The sequence below is a fragment of the Monodon monoceros genome, unplaced genomic scaffold (genome assembly GCF_005190385.1).
Source record: "Monodon monoceros isolate NGI ecotype Baffin Bay Population unplaced genomic scaffold, NGI_Narwhal_1 Super_Scaffold_7, whole genome shotgun sequence".
In the NCBI taxonomy this organism is placed as follows: Eukaryota; Metazoa; Chordata; class Mammalia; order Artiodactyla; family Monodontidae; genus Monodon; species Monodon monoceros.
This window is the reverse complement of record NW_021703784.1, coordinates 107,371,426-107,395,923: the sequence shown is the minus strand read 5'-3', so window position 1 is coordinate 107,395,923 and position 24,498 is coordinate 107,371,426. Positions and strand designations below refer to the sequence as shown.

Here is a 24,498-nt window from a genome sequence, read left to right as displayed (position 1 = left end):
CCCCCTGCAGCCCCATTCACCCCCATACCCCCAGTCTGGATCACCCCACAAAGATCCTCTGGGCTGAGGGGCAGCCCTGACTCGCCCTCCCCACCCAGGGTCCTGCAGGCAGGGCTGGAGGTGGAGCGGCTCCGAGTGCGGAACTTCTACCACCACTTCCACTCCAAGCGCGGGATGTGGGGCGTGCGCAGCCGCAAGGCCGCCCACAAGGAGGCCCCTTGAGGACCAGCGACCCCTCCTGGCCCCAGCTGCTGTCCTGCCGTGGCAGCTGGAGGCCAGGCTCTGAGCCTGGACCCTGGGGACCCAGCGGGGCTCATCCGGGGGCACAGCCACCACCCGTGCCTGCCCCTCTCTGGCCCCCCAGGCTGCTGCCCCCTCTCTGGCCGCCCCCCCACCCAGAGAGGCGGTCGTCGTAGCCGGCGGGGCCTGGGCTTGCCCCCCACGCCCTGTGCGATGATTTCTGTGAAATTTTGCCGTAGCAATGACATTGTTTCAGGATTTCCAAGAGTTTTGTCTGTTCCGTTTTTTATTCAGAATGAAATGAAATATTTTTTTTAGTTCTGACTCATCCTCTGGGCCTGGTTCTCTTGGGAGGGCAGAGGTGGGCCTGGGCGGCAGCAAGAGACCCTGCACCCGCGGTGGCCCTGGGCACTGCCTGCTGCTGACTCCCTTTCCTGACCTGAGCTGCAGCCGCCGTGCTGACCGCACCTTTCTCCACCCTCGAGACCACTCACCTCTTCCCGCACTTTCCCTTTGAGCTTCTGTATCGGGCCCTGGAGGCAAGGGGGTTGGGGACCCTTCCTCACCACCCTGTGCGTGGAGCCGCCAGTCACCAGCGTGGCATGAGGCCTTTCCACCTGCGACCGTCTGCTTAGTCCCCTTTGTTGTGAAAACAGACCTTGGATGTCAGTCCTGCGCCACCCTCAAGGATGTGGGAACACTAGGCACCCCGGGGTGGCGGGTGACATGCTACAACCAGGTTGGGGTATAGTTAGGACTCAGTTGCCATAAATGGAAAGCCCAATGCACACTGGTTTAAACACAACGGGGGGTTTGCTTGACTTGTCTCATGGAAGTCCAGGGTCAGGAGCCCCCTGGAGAGTCAGACGGGCTGCATGATGCTGTCGAGGGCCCCCCCCTTCCCTGGGGTCCCAGTCACAGCAGGGAGGCCAGTGCTCTGCCTGGCACCGGGCGTGCTTGCCCATATGAGTTCCTTGCAGCTGCTGTAACAGATTTCCACAAACAAAATGGAATTTCCTGTCTTACGGCTCTGGAGGTCAGAAGTCCTAAAATCGAGGTTTCCACAGGACTGCGCCCCTTCTGGGGGCTTTAGGACTGAATCTGCTTCCCTCCTTCCCCAGCTCCTGGAGGCCACCTGGACTTCCTTGCTCATGGCCTCTTCCTCCATCCTCAAAGCCAGCAGCTTACCATTTTCATATCACTCTCCCTGTCTTTCTCACACCTCTACTACCATCATCACATCTCCTTCTCTGGCTCTGACCCTCCTGCCTCCCTCTTATAAGGACCCCTGGGATGACCCTGGACCCACCCACATAACCGAGGATAATCGCTCCATCCCAAGCAACATCCTTTACTTAATCTGCGAAGTCCGTCTTGCCATGGAGGTGACAGCCACAGGTTCTGGGGATTAGGGCATTGACATCTTTGGGGCTTTTACTCTGTACTGCCTCATTCTGTGGGAAGGCAGCACGTCCGCCCAGCACTCCACACAATCCTCGCAAGATTTACCTTGCCATGAACACAGGGCAGCAGGGAGGATTTCAGGGAAAGAGAAACCAGATGGACACTCCAGTCGGGCCCTGAGAAGACCCTAGAGATGGCCCGGGGCATTCAGCTCTGTGGCTGCTGACCAGGGCAGCCCGCGGGTGTCTGTGAACACTAAGTCACTCGTGACGTGAGTCCTGCTGGTGCCCGCAGGGTGGAGGACACAGCTAACCTGCCACACACCTACTCAGAAGTTACCAGATGCCCCAGCTCATACTGCCCACTCCTCCCTAAGTATCTAGTTCAGAAGAAATGATCCCCAGATACAGATGTTAGTAACAAGAAAAGAACTAGCACTGGAATTAAGAATATATACTCCAGGGCTTCCCTGGTGGCGCAGTGGTTGAGAGTCCACCTGCCGATGCAGGGGACGCGGGTTCGTGCCCCGGTCTGGGAGGATCCCACATGCTGCGGAGCGGCTGGGCCCGTGAGCCATGGCCGCTGAGCCTGCGCGTCCGGAGCCTGTGCTCCACAGCGGGAGAGGCCACAACAGTGAGAGGCCCGTGTACCGCAAAAAACAAACAAACAAAAAAGAATATATACTTCCAAAAATTGGGGCGGGGGGAGTGTAACAGGTAGGGGAAGCATGCACACCAGAAAAATAACTACCTCTGGAAGCAGAAAAAAATGTCAGACAACATTTCATCTAATCTGGACTATACGTGTACCATAATTTATTAATCCACTTTAACAACTGTTTATTGAGCACCCACTATGTGCCAGACACTGTGGAAGAAGTGGTGAACAAAACAGACAAGAATCCCTGCCTCGTAGAACTTACATTCTAGTGAAGCGTGAGGAGAAGCAGATGACAGACACAGTAAAGCCATATCCGGTATATCAGCTGGTGGCAGCGCTTGTAAAGAAAAGTAAAGCCGGAAAGAGAATACCGAGTCTGAGTGTGGCTGCCATTGTAAACAGTGGTCAGAAAAAGCCTGACCAGGCTTCCCTGGTGGTGCGGTGGTTAAAGAATCCGCCTGCCAGTGCAGGGGACGCGGGTTCGAGCCCTGGTCCGGGAAGATCCCACATGCCGCGGAGGAACTAAGCCCGTGTGCCACAACTACTGAGCCCACGTGCCACAAGTACTGAAGCCCGCACATCTAGAGCCCATGCTCCACAAAAAGGGGAGCCACCACAATGAGAAGCCTGCGCACCACAACAAAAAGTAGGCCCTGCTCGCCGCAACTAGAGAAAGCCCACTCGCAGCAACAAAGACCCAACGCAGCCAAAAATTAAAAAAAAAAAAATTCTAGAAGAAAATATGGGCAAAATTTTTATTAAAGAAAAAGCCTGACCTGAGAAGGTGACATCTCAGCAAAGCCCTGAGGTGCTGGTGAGGCTGCCAAGGACACAGATGGGGAAGGGGAGGAGGTCCGAGGTGACATTTGAAGACATTTTTAGAAATCAATGATAAACCCTTCTCATCACATCTTTTCAATATTATACTGGAAGTACTAGTTAACGCAACAAGACAAGAAAAGGAAATAAAAAGCATACAGATTGAGGAGGAAGAAATAACATTGTTTTAGTTTGCAGATGACATAATCATCTATGGAGAAAATCCAAAAGAATTAGCCAAAAAAAAAAAAAAAAGGAAAAGAAAAGAAAAGAAAAAAGAAACTTCTGGAACTAATAATCAATTATAAGGACTTCCCTGATGGTTCAGTGGGTAAGATTCTGCACTCCCAATGCAGGGGGCCCGGGTTCGATCCCTGGTCAGGGAACTAGATCCCGCACGCATGCTGCAACTAAGAGTCCGCATGGCGCAGCTAAGACCTGGCACAGCCAAAATAAATAAATATTTAAAAATAATAATAGTTATAGCAAGGTTGCAGGACACAAGGTTAATACACAGAAGTCAATTGCTTTCCTATATACTAGCAATGAACTATTGGAATTTGAAATTTAAAACACAATACCATTTACATTAGCACCAAAAAAATCAATAAATACTTAGGTTAAAATCTAACAAAATATGTATAAGATCTATATGAGGAAAACTACAAAACTGTGATGAAAGAAATCAAAGACCTAAATCAATGGCGAGATAGTCCATGTTGATGGATGGGAAGACTCAATATTGTCTTGAAGACTCAAGATTGAAGACTCAATATTTTCCCAACTTGATCTATAGATTCAATGCAACCCTAATCAAAACCCCGCCAATCAACTAACAGACTCTTTTCTGGAGAGAACAGCCAGCATAATATCCAAGAAGAATAGACTTGGAAGACTGATAGTATCCAACTTCAAGGCTTACGATAGAGCTACAGCAATCGAGACAGTGTGGTACGGGCAAAAGATTAGACAAAATAGATCAGTGGGGCAGAGTAGAGAGCTCAGAAATAGACCCACATAAATGCAGTCAACTGATCTTTGACAAAGAAGCAAAGGCCATACAATGGAGCAAAGATGGTCTTTTCAACAAATGGTGCTGGTACAACTGGACATCCACATGCAAAAAATGAATCTAGACCCAGGCCTTACACCCTTTACAAAAAATAACTCAAGATCAATCATAGACCAAAATGTAAAACACAAAACTGTAAAATTCCTAGAAGAGAGCACAGGAGAAAACCTAGATGACCTTCGGTGTGCTGATGACTCTGTGGACACAACACCAAAGGCTGATCCATGAAAGAGAGAATTGATAAGCAGAACTTCATTAAAATGAAAAACCTTTTCTCTGCAAAAGACAATGTCAAAAGAATGAGAAGATAAATCGCAGACTAGGAGAAAATATTTGCAAAAGACACATCTGAGAAATGACTGTTATCCAAAATATAGAAAGAACTCTTAAAACTCAACAATAAAATGAGTAACCCAACTGAAAAATGGTCAAATGACATTAATAGACCCCTCAACAGAGAAGAAATACAGATGGCAAATGAGCACATGGAAAGATGCTCCATATCCTATGTCATTGGAGAAATGCATATGATAAAAGAACGAGATACCTCTACACACCTATAAGAATGGCCAAAATCCAGACACCGACAAGATCCCTGGTTGCCCCCCACCCCACCCCCGGCCCCCGGGTTGGGCCGCTTCTGACAGCTCCAGGGGACGGAGGTCCTTCGGGAAAGGAAGCTGGAGCCTGAAGGGTTACCCAGCTCTGATGCTGTTCAACCAAAAAGGCAACAGCAGGTCTCGGAGCCGAGCAGATGGTGAGAGCAAAGGGCTCCTCAGGCAGCGATGGGAAAGGGCCCAGCGGAGCGGGAACCCCTATGAGAACAAGACTAAAGCTAAACCACCGGGAGGAAGGCAAAACGAACGCCGTCTTAACCTCAGTGGAGAAAGCGGCCCAGACCTAGCTGGGGGACTACTACCAAGACGCCCACCCACCAGCCAGCGCCAGTCCCCAAGCTCAGCCCTGTCCCGCTCAGGGAGACCTTTCCCTACACACCCTCACTTGCTTCGTAACTTGTGGAAACTTATTTAGCCTGGGGAACCTGTTTGCCGGTCTGTAAAATGGAGCCACATCGCTGCTCTGCCTCCCGGCGCTCCTGTGAAGATTAAGGACAGAATGCGAACAGAGCACCCACCACCCAGCCTCCACCGCCGAGCCCTCGCAAACAGTGCCCATGGGTGGTGACGAGTTTCTCCAGGACCCGAGACGGGCCTCAGGAGGGAGGAAGCACCATCCTGCACCCCTCCAGGGACGGGACGCAGCTTTCTCTCCACCCTCCCTGCCCTGGGGCCTCCCCTTCGTCAATTCATCTTCCTCCCTGCTGGAGCACCCCCAACCATGGGCTCCGGCCACCCCGTTCCCTTTAGGGTCCTCCCTGGGGCCTCTGCAAGGCGCCCCCTCTGTCCCTGAGGCTCTCAGCTGCCCCGCCACCCAGACCAGCACCATTGCGTGCGGACCGCTGTGTCTGTGTCCCCCCCACCCCCCGACCCCAGAAGGAGCGCTCCCGCGAGAAGCTGCGTTTGTCTTGGTCACACACCTGCCCCGGAGCAGCGCCAGCGCATGGAAGAGCGCAGAACCGGCAAGGTGGACGGAAGACCTGAGGGGAGGGGGTGGACGGGTGGCGGTGGGGCTGTAACCCTTGGCGACCTTCCCCACCAAAGGGGCGAGGCGCCAGGGGGCGCAGAGGATGCCCCGCCCCAGGGGGATCCGGGGCAGCGCCCGATGCGCAAGTCCAGGTAGGCTTCATGGAGGAACCCTAACCCTAACCCTGGGCTGGGCTGGGCTGGGTTTGGCGGGAGCCCAGCCCTCGGGACGTGGCTCGCGAGTTTGCTGACAGGAAACGCCGGGACGCGCACGGCTGGAGCCCTAGCAGCAAGACCCGCACCTCCGCGGCCCCCGCGGCGCACCGCGCCCTCACGCCTGGTACGCGCCCTCATGCTGATCCATCCCGCTCCCTGCAGGCTCCGTGGCCCCGGACGATCTACCTAACTTCTCTGTGCTCCAGCGCGCTCCTGAATCTTGTTTTGAATATTATTTTGCTGTCTACATCTTCAAGCTTTTCTCCTCCATTCCTGCCCCCAATAGCCCCACTCCAGACTCCCCACAGAGGTGGGGTGGGGTGCCCTCTGTACCCCTCCTCCAGCTCCGGCCGCACACACCGGGCAGCCCCAAGCCCCTTCACAGTGAGTGCCTCCCAGGTCACCAAAGCCAGCACTAGGAGGGCGTCCGTCCTTCCACCCGCCCCCTACTCTGGCCCTCGTACCTGAAAACCACCCCATATCGCCCCCCATCCCCTACCCCTCCTCCAGAGACTTTTGTAACAACTGCCTGGGGTCCCCCTCCTCCAGTAAATACCCCAGCCCGACCTCTAAGCTGTCGGGGTTGTAAATGCTAACCTGCCCCTCTTGGGCCCCCATAGCCCTTCCTTCCCAGGCCCCAGGGCAGAGTCCAGGCTCCCCCATCCCCCCACCTCCCAAGTAAGAGCATCACTCACCCTTGCAGGCCCTCAGGTCCCGGGATCTCAAACCCGAAAGTGCACCAACGCAGACTCCCAGGACCTACCGCCTGTTCTCTAAGCTCCCTGGGTGAATCTTCCCCCATCTGCCACAGAGTCCCCTCCCCCAGGAAGTTCACCCTCAAGCCGGCACAGAATCCTTCTCGTGCTCTCTCCCTACACACCTGCTCCAGGAAGAGGGGGCTCTCAGGGAGGACGGAGCAGAAGGCTGGTCGCAGGGGTTGGACCAGGCTCTGAGCTTCAGATGGACACAGGTTCCAAGCCACAGCCAGTCCCTCAGGCCCTGCAGTGGTTAGAGAAATCTCGCCCGGGATCCCCAGGGTTTCCCTGGGCACTGAGCCACAAAGGCAGGAGATCCGAGGTGGGGAGGTGGAGGGGTCCACAGGTCCTCAGGGAGGCTCTGCACAGCCTGGGGGCCCCCGCAGCCCTCCCTGCCAAGAGGAGGGGGAAGCCCCGCAGGCTGTGGAAAACCGGACCTAGGGGGTATCTGCCTGGCGCCTCCTCTCCATCCCGCGGCTCCGACCCCACCAAAGCCCCTTCCATCCCTCTGCAGCCCTGTCCCACCACCCAGGGCCTCTGGACCCCACCTGCAGTCTGCCCCTCGAGGCCTGCTGCCCTGCCAGGTGGGCCCAGGCGGACTCGAGTGAAGGGCGGGCCTCCAGGCGCACTCAGCGCTGTACAAACTTGTATCCCGGGATTTCTCCACACAAAACACATCTCCCAGGGAAGCAACCGGTCTGATGAGCTCGCTGGGCGTGCGGGCGTTCCCACTCCGCCCTCCCGGTGCCCCGGCAGTCCTGTCCTACACTGAGGCCCTGACGGCAGTGCTGGGCCCGGGATGCAGCCCAGGACTCCTCAGCCGGCAGCAGAGGCCTCTGGGATGAGCCCGGAGGCTGGCAGTATCTGGACCACCAGAAGGGTAGGTCGCCCACTGTGCACATCCCCTGAGCCGGGAGGCTCCACCCCAGGGTTCACCTTGCCCTTTCCGGGGACCCTCCCCTCCCTCTCTCACCCCCATCGTTGACCTCTGACTCCCACCCCCAGTCCCCTCCCCAGCACTGACCTCACCCCTAGGGCTGCCTTCTGACCTCGACCCCGCCTCACCCCCAGGCCACTGCCCCCAGCCACCATTCCCACCTGGGGCTCACGTCCCCTGCCTTCAGGGGGCCAGGGCCCAGGGTCAGGGCCTCCCACGGGAGGGAAGGCCTATGAGGGTGGCCCCAGGACGACTTTTCCAGGGGAACCCAGGAGGTACATGAGGCCACTCAGCCCACACCCCTCCAGCCCTCCTGGGCTCAGCCCCCACTCAGTCCACCAGGGGCCTGTCCTGGATCCAAGCCAGGCCTACACGGGAGGCCTTGGAGCGTGCTGGTCCAGCTGGCGGTGGCGCTCCAGGGAGACCTTCTTGGGGCGAGCACTGCTAAGCCTGGCCCTTCCCCTCCCACCTCCGACTGCTGGGCCTCCCCTCCCCACACAACTCCGACCCTGCTCGCCTGGACTCCTGGGCTCTCCCTGGAGCATGCCGGATCCTGAGCCCCCAGCCAGGGCAGGAGGGCCCCTCTGAGTCAACCCCCTGGGGCAGCCCCGCCTGCCCCTGCTGAGCTGAGCCTTGACTCATGGCTTGGGAGAGGCCTCCCACCTCCACAGGGGGCGGGAGCCCAGGAGGGCTAGCCAGCCCTTTGGAGGCCTCTGCAGAGGCCGGGGTGGGGGTGGGGGTGCTGGGGGCACTTCCGGAGTCTGCAGGATGGAGGTCTGGAGGGTCATGAGCCTGGGGTGGGCCCGTCTCGCCTCTTGCTTCTGGGGTCTCTTGGGCACCAAGGACCAGGACGAGGGCCCCATAGAGCCCCTTTCCACCCTGAAGCTCCACTCCAAGCCTTTTATCCTCAATGCTGTCCCTTAGCACTTGACCCCTGCTAGGCCTCACTCCAACCATGGCTGCAGTGCCTGGTCACGCAGGGCCTGTTCTTCCGCCCAAATTCCACCTTAAGCGGGGCCCCTCCCTCCCACCTGGCCCAGGTGTCCCCGCCCCTAGCTGAGCTCAGGGCTGGGCGGGGTCAGTCTCCGGGCCAGCCCTGGGCAAGGCCAGCGGGGAGGGGACTTCGGGGACAGGGCCGCGCGGGAAGAGACAGCGGAGACAAATCCCGGCCCCCGTGCCCGCCGCCATGCAGGACGGTAACTTCCTACTGTCGGCCCTGCAGCCCGAGATGGGTGTGTGCTCCCTGGCGCTGCCCTCGGACCTACAGTTGGACCGCCGGGGCACCGAAGGGCCAGAGGCCCAGAGGCTGCGTGCAGCTCGTGTCCAGGAGCAGGTCCGCGCCCGCCTCCTGCAGCTGGGTCAGCAGCCTTGGCAGAACGGGCCGGCCCAGCCCGACGGCGCGGCCAGGGCAGCCACAGGTAGGCAGACGCTGCCCGGGTGCCCACGGTGGGTGGCGGGTGGAGGTGGCCCCGGCAGGCATGGTGGTGCGAGGGCGAGGCCACGGTGGGGCCACTCCGGACTCAGCTCCCTGACTCACCCAGGCCCGTCTTGAGTCACCGCCCTACCCCTGCAGGCATGGGAGAAGCCAGAGGTGAGGCCTCCACCTCCTGGCAGGGACCCCAGGGTCCTCCCTGCAAGTCGGGTTGGGCCTCACCTGCCCACCGGGCCCTGAGCCTCCCACCCCCCCCAGAGAGGGCACGGGAGAAGTGGCACGTGGCCGGCCAGGTCTGTCTCTGTCGGCAAACCCGGAACACGCACGCGTCCGGTCCCACACCCCACGGGCTCACACACAGTCTCATAGACACGCAAACACACACGTCACTCCCCTGGAGACACAAACGCAGAGACACAGATGCCCAGACTGTAGCGTCCACCCCCCATGCCCCACAGGAATAAGCAGACAGAAAGGTGAGGGGCGGGGTCTGGGACTCCTGGAGGAGAGCCACGGCCTGTCTGGGCCAGGGTCTCCCTGCGGAATTGCCGGGGGGAGGCCCTGCTGGGGTGACCCGGATACTCTCCATGAGAGCAGCGGGTGGGGGAATGCCCCTCAGGGCCAGGCAGCTCCGTGTGTAGGAACCCCGGTTCGTGCATGGGGCACGTGCACGGGTGTACGTGAGTGTGTATGTGCGTGTGCATGAGTGTGTGCAGCAAGTTCAGGGCACTTCTAGAAATGCCACTTCCTCCCTTGCCAGCTGCAGCCACAGGGACCAAGGTCAGACAGTAAGAGGAGCCTCCAGGATGTCCGGGGCCAAGACCCCGCTCCACGGTGGCTCGCGTGATCTCCAGAGGGCCCTTCCCAGTGCTGGCCGCCAGCTGCTGGTCGGGGGATAAGCGGGTCAGCCAGCACAGGGGCCGCCAGGGCTGGCTGGATTCCTGCGTCCTCCCCTCCCTGGGCCTCAGCCTTGCTGGTGGCCAAGTTGGGTGCCCAGGGGTCATGGGGTAGAGGAGGGAGCAGGGAGGGGTTAATTAGGGGAAAGAGGATTATAATTTGGGGGTGGGGCCGTGCCCCCCCAAGGCCGGGCCTCACTAGCGTCAAAGGGTTAATAGCCCCTGCCCAGAAGCCTCATTAACCAGGGCCTGTCTGGGGAGCGTGCTGGGTGGGGGAGTCCCCCCAGACCTAACTGAGGCAGAGGTTGTGGGAGGGTCCAAGGCCCCTCTTTCCCTTCACCCTCACCCTGAATCCCTTCAGCCAAGTCACTCTACCCTGGCCTTCGGGGGATGGGACTCTTCCCCCTCCAGGTGTGACCACAGCAGGGACTCTAGCAGAGGCTGACCACTCCAGGAATACCCTCCCAACCCAAAGACCCCGCCCCTGGCATTGCCCAGGTGATGTGCCCCCCAGTCCGTTCCCACTGCTCTGCCTTGGTTTGACCTTTGCCCAACTCTTCTCTGGGTGTTCTCAGCTCTTCCTATACACCCGACCAACCACACCACGCCACCTGTCATCCACATATTCATTCAGCTGTCCCTTCAGCATCCATCCTCCCGGCTTAGATACCCCTTCACACACCAGTCAGTCTGTTCATCCAACCACCCATCCTTCCGATGGTCCAACCCGCCCTCCCCCCATCTCTCCACCCTCCACCCTCCATCCACCTGCCCGTCTGTCCACTCGCCATGCAGGTGGGCTGGTGCCGGTGCCCCCGGTTTGCGTGTGGCTAGGGGTGGGTGTGGCTTGGCCAGGTGGGTCAGGGGACTGCGCCTCAGGGCACTGGTCCAGGGAGACTGTGTCCGCGGCGAGTGACCAACAGCACAGGATGGGCTCCCGGGAGGTCAGTGTGGCTTCCTGGGGGCAGTGGCCAGGCGTTGTGCCCTGGCAGGGATCGGGGAGCTGAGGAAGGAGGCCCTGGCACACTAGGTAGCCGGGAGGTCAGCAGGGTGAGCACATCCGTCCCCCGCTGAGGGGCACAGCTGGAAGGGACGGGGGCTGTGGGAGGGATGAGAAGGTGACGGCAGGGACCGGAAGCCAAGGCACCTGCCCCAGAGTCCACTGGCCTCCCCACCAGGGCTCAGGGCAGGAGGGGAGGCAGGAGGCCAGTGCCTTGCCATCGGCCCAGCCAGGCTGCGCTGTCCCTGTCCGCAGGTGCGTGCCGGGCTCAGTACCACACCCTGCAGGCCGGTTTCAGCTCCCGCTCCCAGGGCCGGAGCGGGGACACCTCGGTGAGTGACAGCCCGGAGTCCCGTGAGGGAGGTTCTGGGGGCTCTGGGGGCTCCAGCGTCAGGAAGCCCAGCGGCCCTCACTGCCCTCCCCTCCCTGCCCCACAGACCTTCCAGCCCATCGCCAGGCCCACCTGCAGCCCTGTCTCCTGGTCTTCCCGCTCGGCCGTGGACCTGAGCTCCGGCCGAAGGCTGAGCTCAGCCCACAGCAGGGGCAGCGCCCTTGGGGCGGCAGGGTATGGGGGTGCCCGGCCCGCCGCGCCCCCGCCCACCCGGCCCACGTCCTTCCACGAGCGTGGCGGGGTGGGGAGCTGGGCGGATCACGACACCTTGTCCCTGCGCTCGCTCAGCCTGGGGGCCGGGGGCCCGGATGACCGCTACGGAGTGGTGGAGGAGTGGCTGGAGCCGGCGGCCGCCTCCCCCTACAGGGCCTCTGCCTCTGAGCGCAGGGCCAGCTCCAGCTCTGGCTGGGCTGGGGGCCTGGGCTGGCTGGAGGCTGCCGAGGGGCCGCCCAGCCGGACCATCCGTGCCCCCGCCGTGCGGACCCTGCAGCGGTTCCAGAGCGGCCACCGCAGCCGTGTGGCGGCTGGGGGAGTGCCAGGGGGCGTCCTGGAGCCCGTGACCCGGGCGCCATCTGTGCGCAGCCTCAGCCTCAGCCTGGGCAACTCGGGCCACCTGCCGGACATGCGTAGGCTGGACAGCTACGGTGGCCACCGCACTTTGCAGAGGCTCAGCAGCGGGTGAGCTGGGCCTGGCTCGGGGAGGGGGCTTCTGCCTAACCCTGGCCTGTCCCCAGGCTCAGCCTGACCTGCCTCTTTTCTCTGCAGCTTTGATGACATTGACCTGCCCTCGGCAGTCAAGTACCTCATGGCATCAGATCCCAACCTGCAGGTGCTGGGAGCAGCCTACATTCAGCACAAGTGCTACAGTGACACAGCAGCCAAGAACCAGGTGACCACCCCTGCTTACCACCCTCACGGGCCCCCCTTCACTCACTGTCCTCTGTCTGGTCCCTGACCACCCCTCACTGATCCCCAAGCTGCCTGGGCAGACCCCATCTGCCCAGGGCCTCCTCAGCAGAGGAGGGGCAGGAGGGACTGACTTGCACAAATCTGAATACACCTGCACGCTTCTGCTCACATCTGCACACACCTGCATACATCTCCATACACCTGTGTGTGTATGCACACGTCTCCATATACCTGCACATACCTGCACACACTTGCACACATCTGCATGTTTCTGCACACCTCTGCACACATCTCCATACACCTGCATGAGCATGCACACATCTCTATACACCTGCACGCTTCTGCACACCTCTGCACACACCTGCATACATCTCCATACACCTGTATGTGTATGCACACGTCTCCATATACCTGCACATACCTGCACACACTTGCACACATCTGCAAGTTTCTGCACACCTCTGCACACATCTCCATACACCTGCATGAGCATGCACACATCTCTATACACCTGCACGCTTCTGCACACCTCTGCACACATCTCCATACACCTGCATATGTACTCACACATCCATATACACCTGCATACGTTTGCACATACCTATGCAGCGTGTGCACAAGCGCTAACACCCGTGTGGCTATGCCCACAGGCCCGCAGCCTGCAGGCTGTGGCTAGGCTGGTGAAGCTCTTCAACCACGCCAACCAGGAGGTGCAGCGCCACGCCACGGGCGCCATGCGCAACCTTGTCTACGACAACGCGGACAACAAGCTGGCCCTGGTGGAGGAGAACGGCATATTCGAGCTGCTGCGTTCACTGCGTGAGCAGGACGACGAGCTGCGCAAGAATGTCACAGGTGGCCCTGCTCCCCGCCCGCCGCTCTGCCACCCTTCCCTCGGTCCCCACGGCCATCCCTGTGGCATGTCTCTTTGGAGTTGGACTCCAGCCCCAGGCCCCGTGTCCCCAAGCGTCCTCCTCTCTGCGCTGTTGCGGCCCCGTGACCCTACACGTCATACTCAGGCTCTCCCCAGCGAGGCTCTTGGGTGAGGCTCGAAGTGCCAGGCGAGGCCCTGGGCACCATCCCCGGAAGAGGCAGAGGGGCTGGAGGGCCGTCCCTGACCACGGCCTCGCCCCACCTGCCACAGGGATCCTGTGGAACTTGTCCTCCAGTGACCACCTGAAGGACCGCCTGGCCCGAGACACGCTGGAGCAGCTCACAGACCTGGTGCTGAGCCCCTTCTCAGGGGCCAGGGGACCGCTCCTCACCCAGCAGAACGCCTCGGAAGCGGAGATCTTCTACAATGCCACGGGCTTCCTCAGGTGCGACGGGCAGCAGGCAGGGGAGGCCCAGAGAAGGGGCGTTAGGATCTGAGATCTGAATGACAAGGCGGGGCCACCGGGGGTGGGGGTCTGGGAGAAGTGGACAGAGAGGCAGAGGCGCTGACGCAGGAGTGGAACGGGCCGCCAGGTGTGGCCCCCGGCCAGACGTCAACAGACTGGGGGCTGCAGGCTCAAATTTCTTTAAATCAGGGATTTGATCTGATATTTATAACCTCCCCGGAGCCCCGGACACTTTGAGAAGTGGATGGGGGATGGGCATTAGGAGGTGCCGAGGGGCAGAGCCCAGCTCGGGGGAGGAGGGGATTGGTGCTCAGGATCTCAGCATTGGGTGGGTCCCTGAGGGGTGGGCTCTGCCTGTGGTCCCAGTGGGGGTCTCTGATCTGCCTCCATCCAAAGGAACCTCAGCTCGGCCTCCCAGGCCACTCGCCAGAAGATGCGTGAGTGCCACGGGCTGGTGGACTCCCTGGTCACCTATATCAACCACGCCCTGGACGTGGGCAAGTGCGAGGATAAGGTGAGTCTCAGCCAGTGCCCCGGGGCCTGAGGGGCTCCAGCCGGCTCTGACCGAGGTCCGCCCTCTGTCCACAGAGCGTGGAGAACGCCGTGTGCGTGCTCAGGAACCTGTCCTACCGCCTGTACGACGAGATGCCACCGTCGGCCCTGCAGCGGCTGGAGGGCCGAGGCCGCCGGGATGCGGCAGGGGTGCTGCCAGGCGAGGCAGTGGGCTGCTTTACGCCACAGAGCCGGCGGCTCCGAGAGGTGGGTGCGGGCCTGGGCAGGGGGGCGGGCGGAAGCAGGGATCCCGGGTGACCTCGGCTGACCCTCCACGCCCTCCTGCCCAGTTGTCCCTCACGGCCGACGCGCTCACCTTCGCCGAGGTGTCTAAGGACCCCAAGGGCCTGGAGTGGCTGTGGAGCCCCCAGGTCGTGGCGCTGTACAACCGGCTGCTGCAGCGCTGTGAGCTCAACCGGCACACGACGGAAGCGGCTGCCGGCGCGCTGCAGAACATCACCGCAGGCGACCGCAGGGTGAGGTGGCCGGGGACCACACCTGGCCACGCGCGGGGGCGCGAGGCACTGGGGACGCAAGGGGTGAACGGCGGACAGGAGCCCGCTCTCCCGGACTTTACGGTGCATCGGGGGGCCAGAACTTCAGAGCGAGAGAGGAAGGCAGGCAGGATGCGGCTGGAGGATGCCACCTCGGCCCCCGGGGTCTGCACTGAGTTTAAGGAAGGTGCCGGGAGGGTTGGGCCAGGAGGGAGCAGACCCGGGGCCTCCACGGGGCACCAGCACCCATTCTCACCAGCCCCTCTCCCGCCGGCAGTGGGCGGGCGTGCTGAGCCGGCTGGCTCTGGAGCAGGAACGCATCCTGAACCCGCTGCTGGACCGAGTTCGGACGGCTGACCACCACCAGCTGCGCTCACTGACCGGCCTCATCCGAAACCTGTCTCGGAATGCCAGGAACAAGGATGAGCTGTGTGAGTCCAGCCGTCCCGAGGCCTGGGTTCTGCCTCCCCTGGGGGCCGGGCGCGTGCCGGGACTCTGTCTGTACTGCTGCTTCTCCGGCCGGCTTCTGGGAAGCCAGCGCTGGTGGACAGACAGGCGCCGAGGGGGAGCAGGGAATGCCAGGCGCCGAGGGGGCGGGGCAGGGGGCGGGCAATGGAGACTGACCACCCCGACCTGCTGGCAGCCACCAAGGTGGTGAGCCACCTGATTGAGAAGCTGCCCGGCAGCCCGGCTGAGAGCTCTCCCCCGGCCGACGTGCTGGTGAACATCATAGCCGTCCTCAACAACCTGCTGGTGGTCAGTCCCGTGGCCGCCCGAGACCTGCTCTACTTCGACGGGCTCCACAAACTGTTCTTCATCAAGAAGACGCGGGACAGGTGAGGGCCCGAGCCCCGTGCCCCCCCCCACCGCCCCCCCAGCTCGCCCTGCCTCCTGGCCAAGCCTGTCACCCCACTGACCCCTGCCCCCTACCCCCCCCAGCCCTGACAGTGAGAAGTCCTCCCGGGCAGCCTCCAGCCTCTTGGCCAACCTGTGGCAGTACAACAAGCTCCACCGAGACTTCCGGGCGGTATGTTCCCGCGGTCCAGGGCAGGTGGGGCTGTGAGCGTGGGACGTGGGCACAGGATGGCAGGGAAGGACACGGAAACCCATGTGGCCCAGGGCACCCATAAGACCAGGGGCCTGGGGGGACGGGATGCAGAGCAGCAGCGCCCTGACTCCAGGCCCCTCTCCGCCGCAGAAGGGCTACCGAAAGGAAGACTTCCTGGGCCCGTAGGCGAAGCCTCCCTTGGAGAAGGAGCGTGCGATGTGACCCGCCTCCGAGGGAAGGGCTCAGCTCAGGGCCGCTCACCAGCTGGCCTGGAGGAGAAGGTTGATGACGGCCCAGGGGCTCTCGCTGGAGCCCCATCCACGTGCAACTTGAAGGCCTGGGCCACGGGGAAGGGGACAGGGGCTTGCGGCTGGGGAATTGGCTTCTGCAGGGCAGGGGGTGGGGCAGGGCTTGAGGCTGCTCTGATGCGTGGGGTGGTGGCCAGGTCACACTGGCAGAGGTGGCTCTGGCTGTGGCCCAGCAGTGCCTCGGGACAGCCAGCAATGGGAATAAAGGTGGCCGTGAACACAGCAGCCACAGCCCCTCATGCTTCTTTGGTTGGTCAGACTTGGGGGTCGGACCCAAGGACTCAGCATGTCCCCAAGAGCAACCATACCTGCAACCATGCCTGCCCCTTAGGACACTCCCCCCTGGGCCCATACACAGGCCTCTCCAGGTCAGGGGACCCAGGACAGGGAGGAGGGCGTGTCCAGCAGCAGGAGAGCTGGCGGAGAGAATGGAGGAGATGGGGCAGACAGCAGAGGCAGCCTCAAGCCAAGTGAGATGCAGAAGCAGCAGAGCTGGGGACGTGGTGTGCAGAGGAACGAGCACTTCTGGGGCAGCTGTGACTCCTACTGGCCTTGGTGCTGCCCTGCCGGGCTGTGCTCACGTGGCAGATGCATCCAACGCCTCTCCCTGCCCTGCCTTCCTGGGCCTGGAGGTGCCCTGATAGGTATACTCATGCTGTCTGAGGCTTGGGGTCCAGTAGGTTCTGGGACCTCTCCATCTCACCAAGCCAGGCCCTTTGGTTGTAAAGTTCCCAATGACATTTTTTACAACAACAGGCTTTTTTTGCAAAGCTCAGAACCTGAAGTCTCTAAGGGGCCTGCCCCCCAGGGACTGTCTGGATCACAGTGGGACTGGGAACAGTCACGGCCCCAAGCAGGGAGACCTGAGGAGGCCGCTGCAAGAGACACGCCTCAGCTGGCTCAGGACGGAGGAGGATGGGGAGAGGGTGGGCTTGAGGGGACACCCAGGTGCGGTGACCAGGTGGCCATGGAGCGAGAAAAGGAAGGGATCCAGGGCCCTGGAGTGCCTGAGACGGAAGTGAGGGGTGGGGTGCTCTGCTCAGAACACTGCAGACCCCCTTCCTGCCCCAGGGGAGGAGAGGCCGAGACCTGGGCAGGATTCCAAAGGACTTTATTTCTGGCACAAGGAGGGTCGCTGGGCCCACTCTCCTTCCCCGAGGTCCCAAGGCTGCAGGTAGACAGGGCTCGTGGTCCTGCTGAGTGGGAAAAAAAACCCACCCCAGCCCTGCCCCAGCTGTCCCTGGTGAACCTGCTGCTCCAGGGGGCAGGGGCTACACGTCATCCTCCGACACCAGGCAGTAGAAGTCCGTGCGGGCACTGTAGTTTCGGGAGCCAAGGTCCGACACATCCACTTCACTGCCTTGGCCCTCTCCAAGCGAGACCCCACTTGCATGCGGTGGAGCTGCTGGCTCCCCAAAGACAGGCCCTCGTACACCTGGGGAGGGGTACCGCCAGGCCTGAGGCTGGGCCGCCCACAGCCTGCCTTCTGCCAGGGTCACTCCCTGCTGCCCCTCCTGCATGGTGGTATTTGAGGACCTGGAGGTTCCCAGTCAGGCCCCGGGCCCGACCACCTTCATGGAAAGAGGCAGTGGGAGGTGCTGGGAATTAAGCCCATCCACGGGCTGCAGGGAGCAGTCCCTGCCACCTGGACCCTTTTTGGGGCTCCACCTTATGCAGCCCCCCTCCAACTCAGGCTGAGCTTCTCAGGGTCAGGGGTGGGGCCGGTGGGCATACCCAAGTCCCCCTCAGGGTCAGGGTCCAGCTCCGGGTCCAGGGTCCGACCCTCTGGGACCCGGCCTCCCACAATCAGCATGGGGTCCTTGTCATCCTGCAGCCGGGTCTGGGGGTCTCCCTCCATCGCTCTGTACTGCACCTTCCGTGGCAATGCCAACTGTAGCTCTTTCCAAAAATCGGAGGAAGGTGTCTGGAGGCCAAGGTGGGGCAGTTAGCGAGCGTGAACAATTGAGGGGGGTGGTGAGGGGGTGCCAACACGGAAAGACCCTGGTCTCCTTGGCCCCAAAGAGCCCATTCCTCTGGGCGGCTGACCATGGCACCTCCACCCACGGGCTCCCATCCACAAGCCCCCTCCCTCCCCGCCCCCTGCCCCTCCGCACCACGGAACCGGGCCTCCAGATCAGCAGGGTCACCAGGTGGCGATGCTGGCGCAGCAGGCGGAGCGCAGGGTGTGCGGGGTCGCGCCGCTGGCCCTCGAAAGTGATGAAGATGGGTCTGCGCGTGAGCTCCAGCAGCCGGCACAGGCCCTCCCTGCGAGGGCGGCACAGTCAGGGGGGGCGCAGTTGGGGCCCACCCAGCCCCGCGCGGGACCCACCGGAAGCTGTGACTGCACCAGGCCCGGCCGAGGAAGGCGTCGGACAACACCACGACGAGGCGCCGGCAGCGGCTCAAGTTCACCAGGAGGTCGGCCGACGGCTCTGCGGGAACCCGGGCATCGGCGGGGGCGGCGCGGACGGGGCCCTAGAAGGGGCGGGGCCCTAGCCTGGGCCTGAGGAGGACCCGAGGGGGCGTGGCCCTAGGAAGGCGGGATCTGGGCCGGAACAGGGGCGGGGCCCGAGTAGAGATGGGGCTGGGCCCTGCACGGGGAGGAGGCGGGCTTTGAGGGGCGTGGCCCTGGAAAGGCGGGGCGTGGCCCTGGAAAGGCGGGGTCTGGGCCGGAACAGGGGCGGGGCCTGCGCCCCGGATCGGGGCTGGGCCCGAGCGGAAAGGGGCAGGGCGCCGCGGTACCCGCGCGCGGCAGGAGGTCGCGGTCCTCCAGAAAGAGCTTGTAACCCCGACGCCGCTCCAGCTGCGGCTTCAGGATGAAGTTCACGAACTTCCGGTCCTCGGGGCTGTCGCTGTAGGAGACGTAGGCGTCGTAGAGCTTCCCGTCTGCGGACGGCGGCGGATCAGCGCGGCCGCTTTCCAGGCCTAGGCTTGCCACCCTCGGGGCCCCCTAAACCTACCCCCTCGTGCCCCGGGGTCCAGGCCAGCCCCCCAGACGCAGATCCAGCAGATCTCGGCCCCGGGCCCCGCTTAGACCCCTCCTCAGCACAGGATTCCGAGTGGAGCCCTGGAACCAGGCTACCGTGGCGCCCTTCTGCCGGCCCTGTGCCCTCCTGGGCTGTACAGAGACACCCCCCTTTCCTGGACTGGGATCTCTCCAGTGCCCTCCAGGGACGGATGCCTCCTCGCCCCCACCTCCAGAGCCAATCCCCCCCACCCAGAGCTGAGCCTAGGGAGGCCCCGTGGCTGACTCCGCCTCCCCATGCATCCGCGCCCCACGCACCGTTCATCTCCACCTCCCCATACGTGTCTTGGTACCAGAGCAGTACATTGAGTCGACACTTCGCGTATAGCAGCGCTGCCAGCAGCAGGACCAGCAGGACCAGAAGTGAGGCCAGCACCGCGGCCACGTGTCCAGCCAGGCCTGGGGACAGAGCCACTGACTGAGCCAGCCCAGCACCCTCCAAGCCTAAAGGCTCCCCAGGCCTCCCTCCTACCTTCTGCCCCACTGGACCCCACTCACCAGCTCTCCAAAGAGTGAAGGAAGAGGAGCTGATGTTCTGGACGGAGCAGGTGAAGGTCCTGAAGTCTTCAGTACTGGTCAGGTTGATCCCCAGGACACTGGACACAAGCACCTCTGACCAGTTGGCCTTGACCCTGGGGAGACCAGGCCCCACCCCCTCACCTGGGGCCCGACAGCATCACCGGATGCCCCAGAGCCCCACTTGTCTGGGACTCACCCAGAGAGGCTGTAGATTTGGGCCTCCTGGGCAGTCCTTGGGCCATAAGCTAAGAGAAATGGCCAGAACATGAAGGGGGTGTGGATCTCTTTTGGGACAGTCACCCTAATCCTGGATCTGGGTCCTGGGGGTCCTCAGATCCTAGGCTTGGCCCGACGGTCAGTGAGTAATTCAGGCTGTAGGACTCTGCTGGCCCCCATGGCCCTGGGTGGTCTACAAGGTGAGTGTCTAGAGGGGCCATCTGTCCCTGCAGTCACTGACTCAGTGTGCATCCAGAGTGGCACTCTGCCCATGGCATGTCTGGCCAGTCACTCCCCAGTCCATGTCCAGGTCATTACAGACCAGGGTGTAGGTCAGAGAGGCCACTGGGGGGGGGGGGGTTATATCCAGCGTGGTCACCTGACCCTGGACACCCTCATCTCTTACCAGGAGTCCTCATGGAGGTCATAGTGGCTTCCATTGCCCAGCAGCAGCCCATCTCTCAGCCACTGGACCGAGGGCAAGGGGCAGTGGGGCCCAGAGACCACTGAGGCCGTGCAGTTCAGAGTGACCACACTGCCCAGGGCAGGCCACAGGACCTGGTTTCCAGATGGGGAGAGGAAGTCAGGGGCCCTGTCGCAGGCTCCTGCAGAGAGAGGACCGAGTGGGTTAGCTGTGCCCACGATGCCAGCCTCCCACTGTCCACAGATGGTCTGTGGGCCAGAAGAAAACCACGGTGGCCAGTGGCATGTGCTGCTTGGTAACCACACCACGTCTGTCCACACGTCCCACGGGGGACAGGGCCTGGCATTTGGCACATCTAACCCCCGCAGCAGCCGGTTCGTATGTGTTCTGCCTGCCCCAGATGTGGCTGCCCGTCCCCAGAGAAGATGTTAGCACGGAGTCATGGCTGAGCTGGCCCAGCACCGCCCTCCAGCTCAGCAGGGCCCGCCTAGCTGCCTGTCTACCCAGGACGTGAGCCAGCACACATTTCCTGTGTGCACCTGTCGCCCACTGCTCTGATGCCCAGGCCCCGGCCCCTCTGCTGGACACCAGTGGTTTGGGGGAGTCAGTGGTTGGGCGTCAGCACCTTCCACCTGGTATGGGAGCTAGGGGTTCCAGGACCCTCTACTCCTGGCTACAGGCAAGCCTTCTCACCTCCCCAAGATCTTTAAATTGGGGTGATGAGCCGGAGCCGGTAGTCATAGAAGACCGCCATCATCTTGGTAGTGTGGTCTCCCAGCAGCCCACCCCCAATGGCCCCCCACCAGCGCCCACTCCCAGTATCCCTGGGCTTTACTGACCCCCACGAGCCTGGTCTAGAGGGCTTGGGCAGGAGACGGTGTGGGCCCATCCTAACCATGGGGTCAGGACCCCGGGCCATAGGGGAGGGGCAAACAGAGGTCTTTGTACCCCTGGCTTGAGGCCAAGCAGAGAGGCCAGGCCACACTGCAGCGTGGAGCCAGCCTGAGGGGCAGGAGGTGGGAGTGGAGCCCGTGCCCATCCCTCTCTGGCCGTCTACCTGCCATGGTCTGGCCGGGGCCTCCTCGAGGCAGGCTGGACACTGGTGCCACCCACGGCTCCCCGGGGCTCCTTGGCCGAGCAGACTGATCCCTCAAGGGCTGGGCAGGATTCACTCTCTGTCCTTGTGGCCAGTCAGTCAGGGCACCAGGATGGGTCAGAGGCTGCCGCCATCCCCGGAAGCAAGTTAAACAAGAACAGGATAAGTTAACGTGTAACTCTGGCCACTGAAGCACTGCCTCTGCCCCAGCTGCCGCGTGGAGGCCCCAGAGCACCAGGCACAGCCTAGACTGCACGTCATCTGCCCCAGGGACACGGTGACAGCCCAGGGTGGGACAGCACTCCCGGCACACCTCGTGAGCCCAGGAGTTGGCCTCGTTCCCAGGTCCCCTGGGACAGGGCTGCCACACACAGGCAGGGGGGCTGCAGTACAGCGGCACTCAGCCTGTACCGAGGCTCCAGGGGGCTCGGGGTTCTCGAGTGCTGGGCTGCCTGACTGAGCCTCACTCCCAGCCATGGGGTTTTGTTCTGGACGCCGTCCTGGGTGCACCACGCACGCGTGAACCCTGCACTTGAGGCTGCACTGGGCCGAGGTGTCGAGGCAGGAGGGGTGAGCGGAGGGTCAGGCTGGTCTCACGGGGCAGCCCTCCTTCTGGGTCCTGTGCTGGCGCCTCCACCCATTTGTCATCTTCAGACCCAGACAGTTTTGTCCACACTGTCCATATAGTTGCCCAAGGGAAGCCCCCACCCGCCCACGGTGACCTTTCTCTCCTCCACGGGGTCTGGGACCACTCCCGGCCAGACTGGCAGCAGCCACACGCCTCTTGACCCAAAAAGCTCTCCAGTGACCTGGGCTGAACGGCGGGGCACGAAGCCCCAGTGGCAGAGCCTTTGAGGAAGACTCCTTGGCAGCCGGGCCCTGGGCACCTCCTCCCTGGTGCCCAGCGGGTATTTACTGGGCACCTAGTCCTCCCCCTGCTCCCTGCTAAGTGGACACACCAGGGCCCCGGCTCCTTCAGGCCCTCCCCCCACCCGTAGGGCCCCTGAGGCTTTGCAGGGACGAGTCTTAGCCTGCCCCCCATTCCTTCGGCACGGGTGACCCGATGTGGACCCGTGATCAGCTGGAAGCCCCTGGTTTGGCTGGGCTGGAATTTCCTCAGAAATCGGTGGAGCATCTGGCTCGTTCCCGGGGGGCTGGTGCGGAGGGTCCTTCCAGAAGTCCTTTGGAGTGGAGGGCAGTCCTGGGAAGGCCCTTGAAGCAGGAGGACAAGCCCACTGAGGGCTATGGGAGGCTGGGCGGCTCACGCCCCCTCCCCCAGCCCAGCGGGTCCCAGGGCAACTCCTACAGTGGCCCCTTGGCCTCTGTAACCTCAGAAGACCTCCTACCCCTGGAAAGGCAACCTCGGACCCTCCTGGAAATTCAGGCCAGACCACATGGCCAGGCGACAGGTGTCCCCCTGCACACCCTCCGCTGCAACCCTCCCCATCCTCTGTATAGTCTGTGTTGTACGACCGCCCCCTGCACGCCCCACACATGCCTGCACGTGCACACTCCCCACACCTCCGACACTCTGGCAGTCCACACACCTGGCACACCCCACGCCACACACACTGCACCTCACACCCATCCGCAGCCTCCCATCACCCCTCGCTCTCTCACTGGCACACACGCACCACGCACACACGTGCACACGCAAGCCACGTGCTTTGCGGGCCTCCCCTCAGCCAGGCCTGATTTCGAGGAGAGGGCTCAGGCCGGAAAAGGCATCCAAGGACGAGAACACAGGCTCACGCTGAGCAGCGAGAACACGAAGTCACCTGGTTCCAGCTCTTTCCTCCTGAGGAGGGGATGTCCGTCACTGAGGTCATTCACGTGTGCTTGGGAGCAAACTGTTTGCTCGGCTGGGCCCCCGGCCCAGTCCAAATCACCACGGCTGCCCCAGACGCATCGCCAAGCACGGCGAGGACCTGGCTTTTGTTTGTGCGTTTTAATAAGAACTTTCCCCGTAGCTTCCTGGCTTTGCAGTCACATCCTCTCCTCAACCTAAACCCCACCCAGGCACCCACCCTCCTCCCCAGCGGGCTGGCGGGCGGGCGGGCAGTTGGTGGTTCTCCCCGCCAGCCCCGCCTGCCCCACTCTTCCTGTAACTCTGAGTCAAGCAGCTCCTTCCTCTAGGGCCCGCCCCAGCCCACCCGGGCACCGGCACCGTCTTTCCCTTCCCAAGGCTAGGCCTGGGTGAGCGGGGAGGTGGCAGAAGGGCTGGGGGCCACGGTGATATGTGGGGGTCCTGGCCAGTGGACCCCCAGTCAGGGCCATCCTGCACACGCCTGAGGAGCTGGGCAGTATGGCCTGCTTCCCGGACACTCCCTATGGTCCCAACACCCAGGAGATGGGGGGGGTGTCTCCACGTAGCTCCCCGGGCCCCAGTGAGCAGCCCCGATGTATCTCTGACCTCTGACCTGCCAGGGTGATGGGTGGGGCTCCTGTGGAAACTCTCACCAATAACGGGCCCTTGAACAGGGCTCTCTGGCCCCCTCCCTGTCCACCTCCCAGGTGTAGCCCCCAAATGGTGAGCAGTTACAAGGGGGCTGGGGCATCACATGGACCTTAAGCCCCCTCTTCTAGATAAGGAAGCAAACAGGAGGCGTCAGCAAGGCTCCCAGCTCTGAACCCAGGTGGGGGAGAGCCGACATCTCCTGGGGTCACAACAGACTCCCCCGCACCACCATCCCGGACTGACCTGGAACTCAGGGCCCAGCACTGGTGGCTGATGGCGCTGCTCATAGCAATCGGGCAGGGTCCCCTGTGGTCCCTGTCCCTGCCCTCACCCTCCAGGGGCAGAGCATCCTCACTGCAGCGTCAGCTTTCCTACATCCTTAATCTGACCCTGTCCAAGGCCCCCTGCACAACGCCCGGCCCCCCGTGGCCTCCAAGACCCTTGGACGATGGTGCATCTTGGGCTCAGGGTCCAATAGAACTGGAAGAAGTCCTGACTGCACCCCTTCCCCACCGAGCCGCAGCTCCTCCAAGGAGCCCCAGTGGGCCCCGAGGTGAGTGAACAGCGTAAGCACCTGATGGGCAGGCTAGTGGCCACCAGCAGTCAGTGACCTGCCCGGGAGAGCCCAGGCAGGAGGCGAAGAGCTAGGTTCTCCCTGGTGTCCCCACCTGCTTTGCTGCCTCTCAAAGCTCCTGCCAGACTGC

General features: G+C 62.2%; 3 protein-coding genes across 8 annotated transcripts in view; 2 read left to right on the top strand and 1 right to left on the bottom strand.

Moving 5' to 3' along the window:
* The window catches only part of B4GALNT4 (beta-1,4-N-acetyl-galactosaminyltransferase 4), a 12,107-nt gene extending 11,592 nt beyond the window's left edge, over window positions 1–515 (top strand). The window contains exon 20 of the mRNA XM_029208438.1: window positions 99–515. Coding sequence (XP_029064271.1) covers window positions 99–222 — 124 coding nt within the window. The 3' untranslated portion in view covers window positions 223–515. The remainder of the gene's footprint in view (window positions 1–98) is intronic.
* Window positions 516–7,540: 7,025 nt separating this feature from the next.
* PKP3 (plakophilin 3) lies at window positions 7,541–16,276 on the top strand. Its single transcript, XM_029208447.1, has 14 exons — window positions 7,541–7,629; window positions 8,909–9,104; window positions 11,270–11,346; window positions 11,452–12,083; window positions 12,171–12,294; window positions 12,965–13,169; window positions 13,459–13,633; window positions 14,051–14,168; window positions 14,243–14,413; window positions 14,497–14,682; window positions 14,978–15,131; window positions 15,344–15,536; window positions 15,640–15,727; window positions 15,899–16,276. Exons 1-14 carry the CDS (start codon window positions 7,549–7,551, stop codon window positions 15,932–15,934), a joined length of 2,436 nt encoding a protein of 811 aa, XP_029064280.1. The 5' UTR covers window positions 7,541–7,548; the 3' UTR covers window positions 15,935–16,276.
* Window positions 16,277–17,150: 874 nt separating this feature from the next.
* SIGIRR (single Ig and TIR domain containing) overlaps window positions 17,151–24,498 on the bottom strand; it is an 8,463-nt gene continuing 1,115 nt past the window's right edge. For 3 of the 6 annotated variants that reach the window (XM_029207422.1, XM_029207423.1, XM_029207424.1), the window contains exons 2-10: window positions 21,298–21,460; window positions 20,223–20,421; window positions 19,580–19,713; window positions 19,340–19,480; window positions 18,799–18,942; window positions 18,386–18,488; window positions 18,171–18,321; window positions 17,791–17,980; window positions 17,151–17,491 (exon numbers count right to left, since the gene is read on the bottom strand). In XM_029207422.1, the coding sequence (XP_029063255.1) occupies window positions 17,328–17,491; window positions 17,791–17,980; window positions 18,171–18,321; window positions 18,386–18,488; window positions 18,799–18,942; window positions 19,340–19,480; window positions 19,580–19,713; window positions 20,223–20,421; window positions 21,298–21,304 (1,233 nt within the window). In that variant the 5' untranslated portion in view covers window positions 21,305–21,460 and the 3' untranslated portion in view covers window positions 17,151–17,327. Of the gene's footprint in view, window positions 17,492–17,790; window positions 17,981–18,170; window positions 18,322–18,385; window positions 18,943–19,339; window positions 19,481–19,579; window positions 19,714–20,222; window positions 20,422–21,297; window positions 22,549–23,114; window positions 23,324–24,498 lie in introns of those variants that run through there. The other 3 variants (XM_029207420.1, XM_029207421.1, XR_003791382.1) reach the window with 3 other exon arrangements.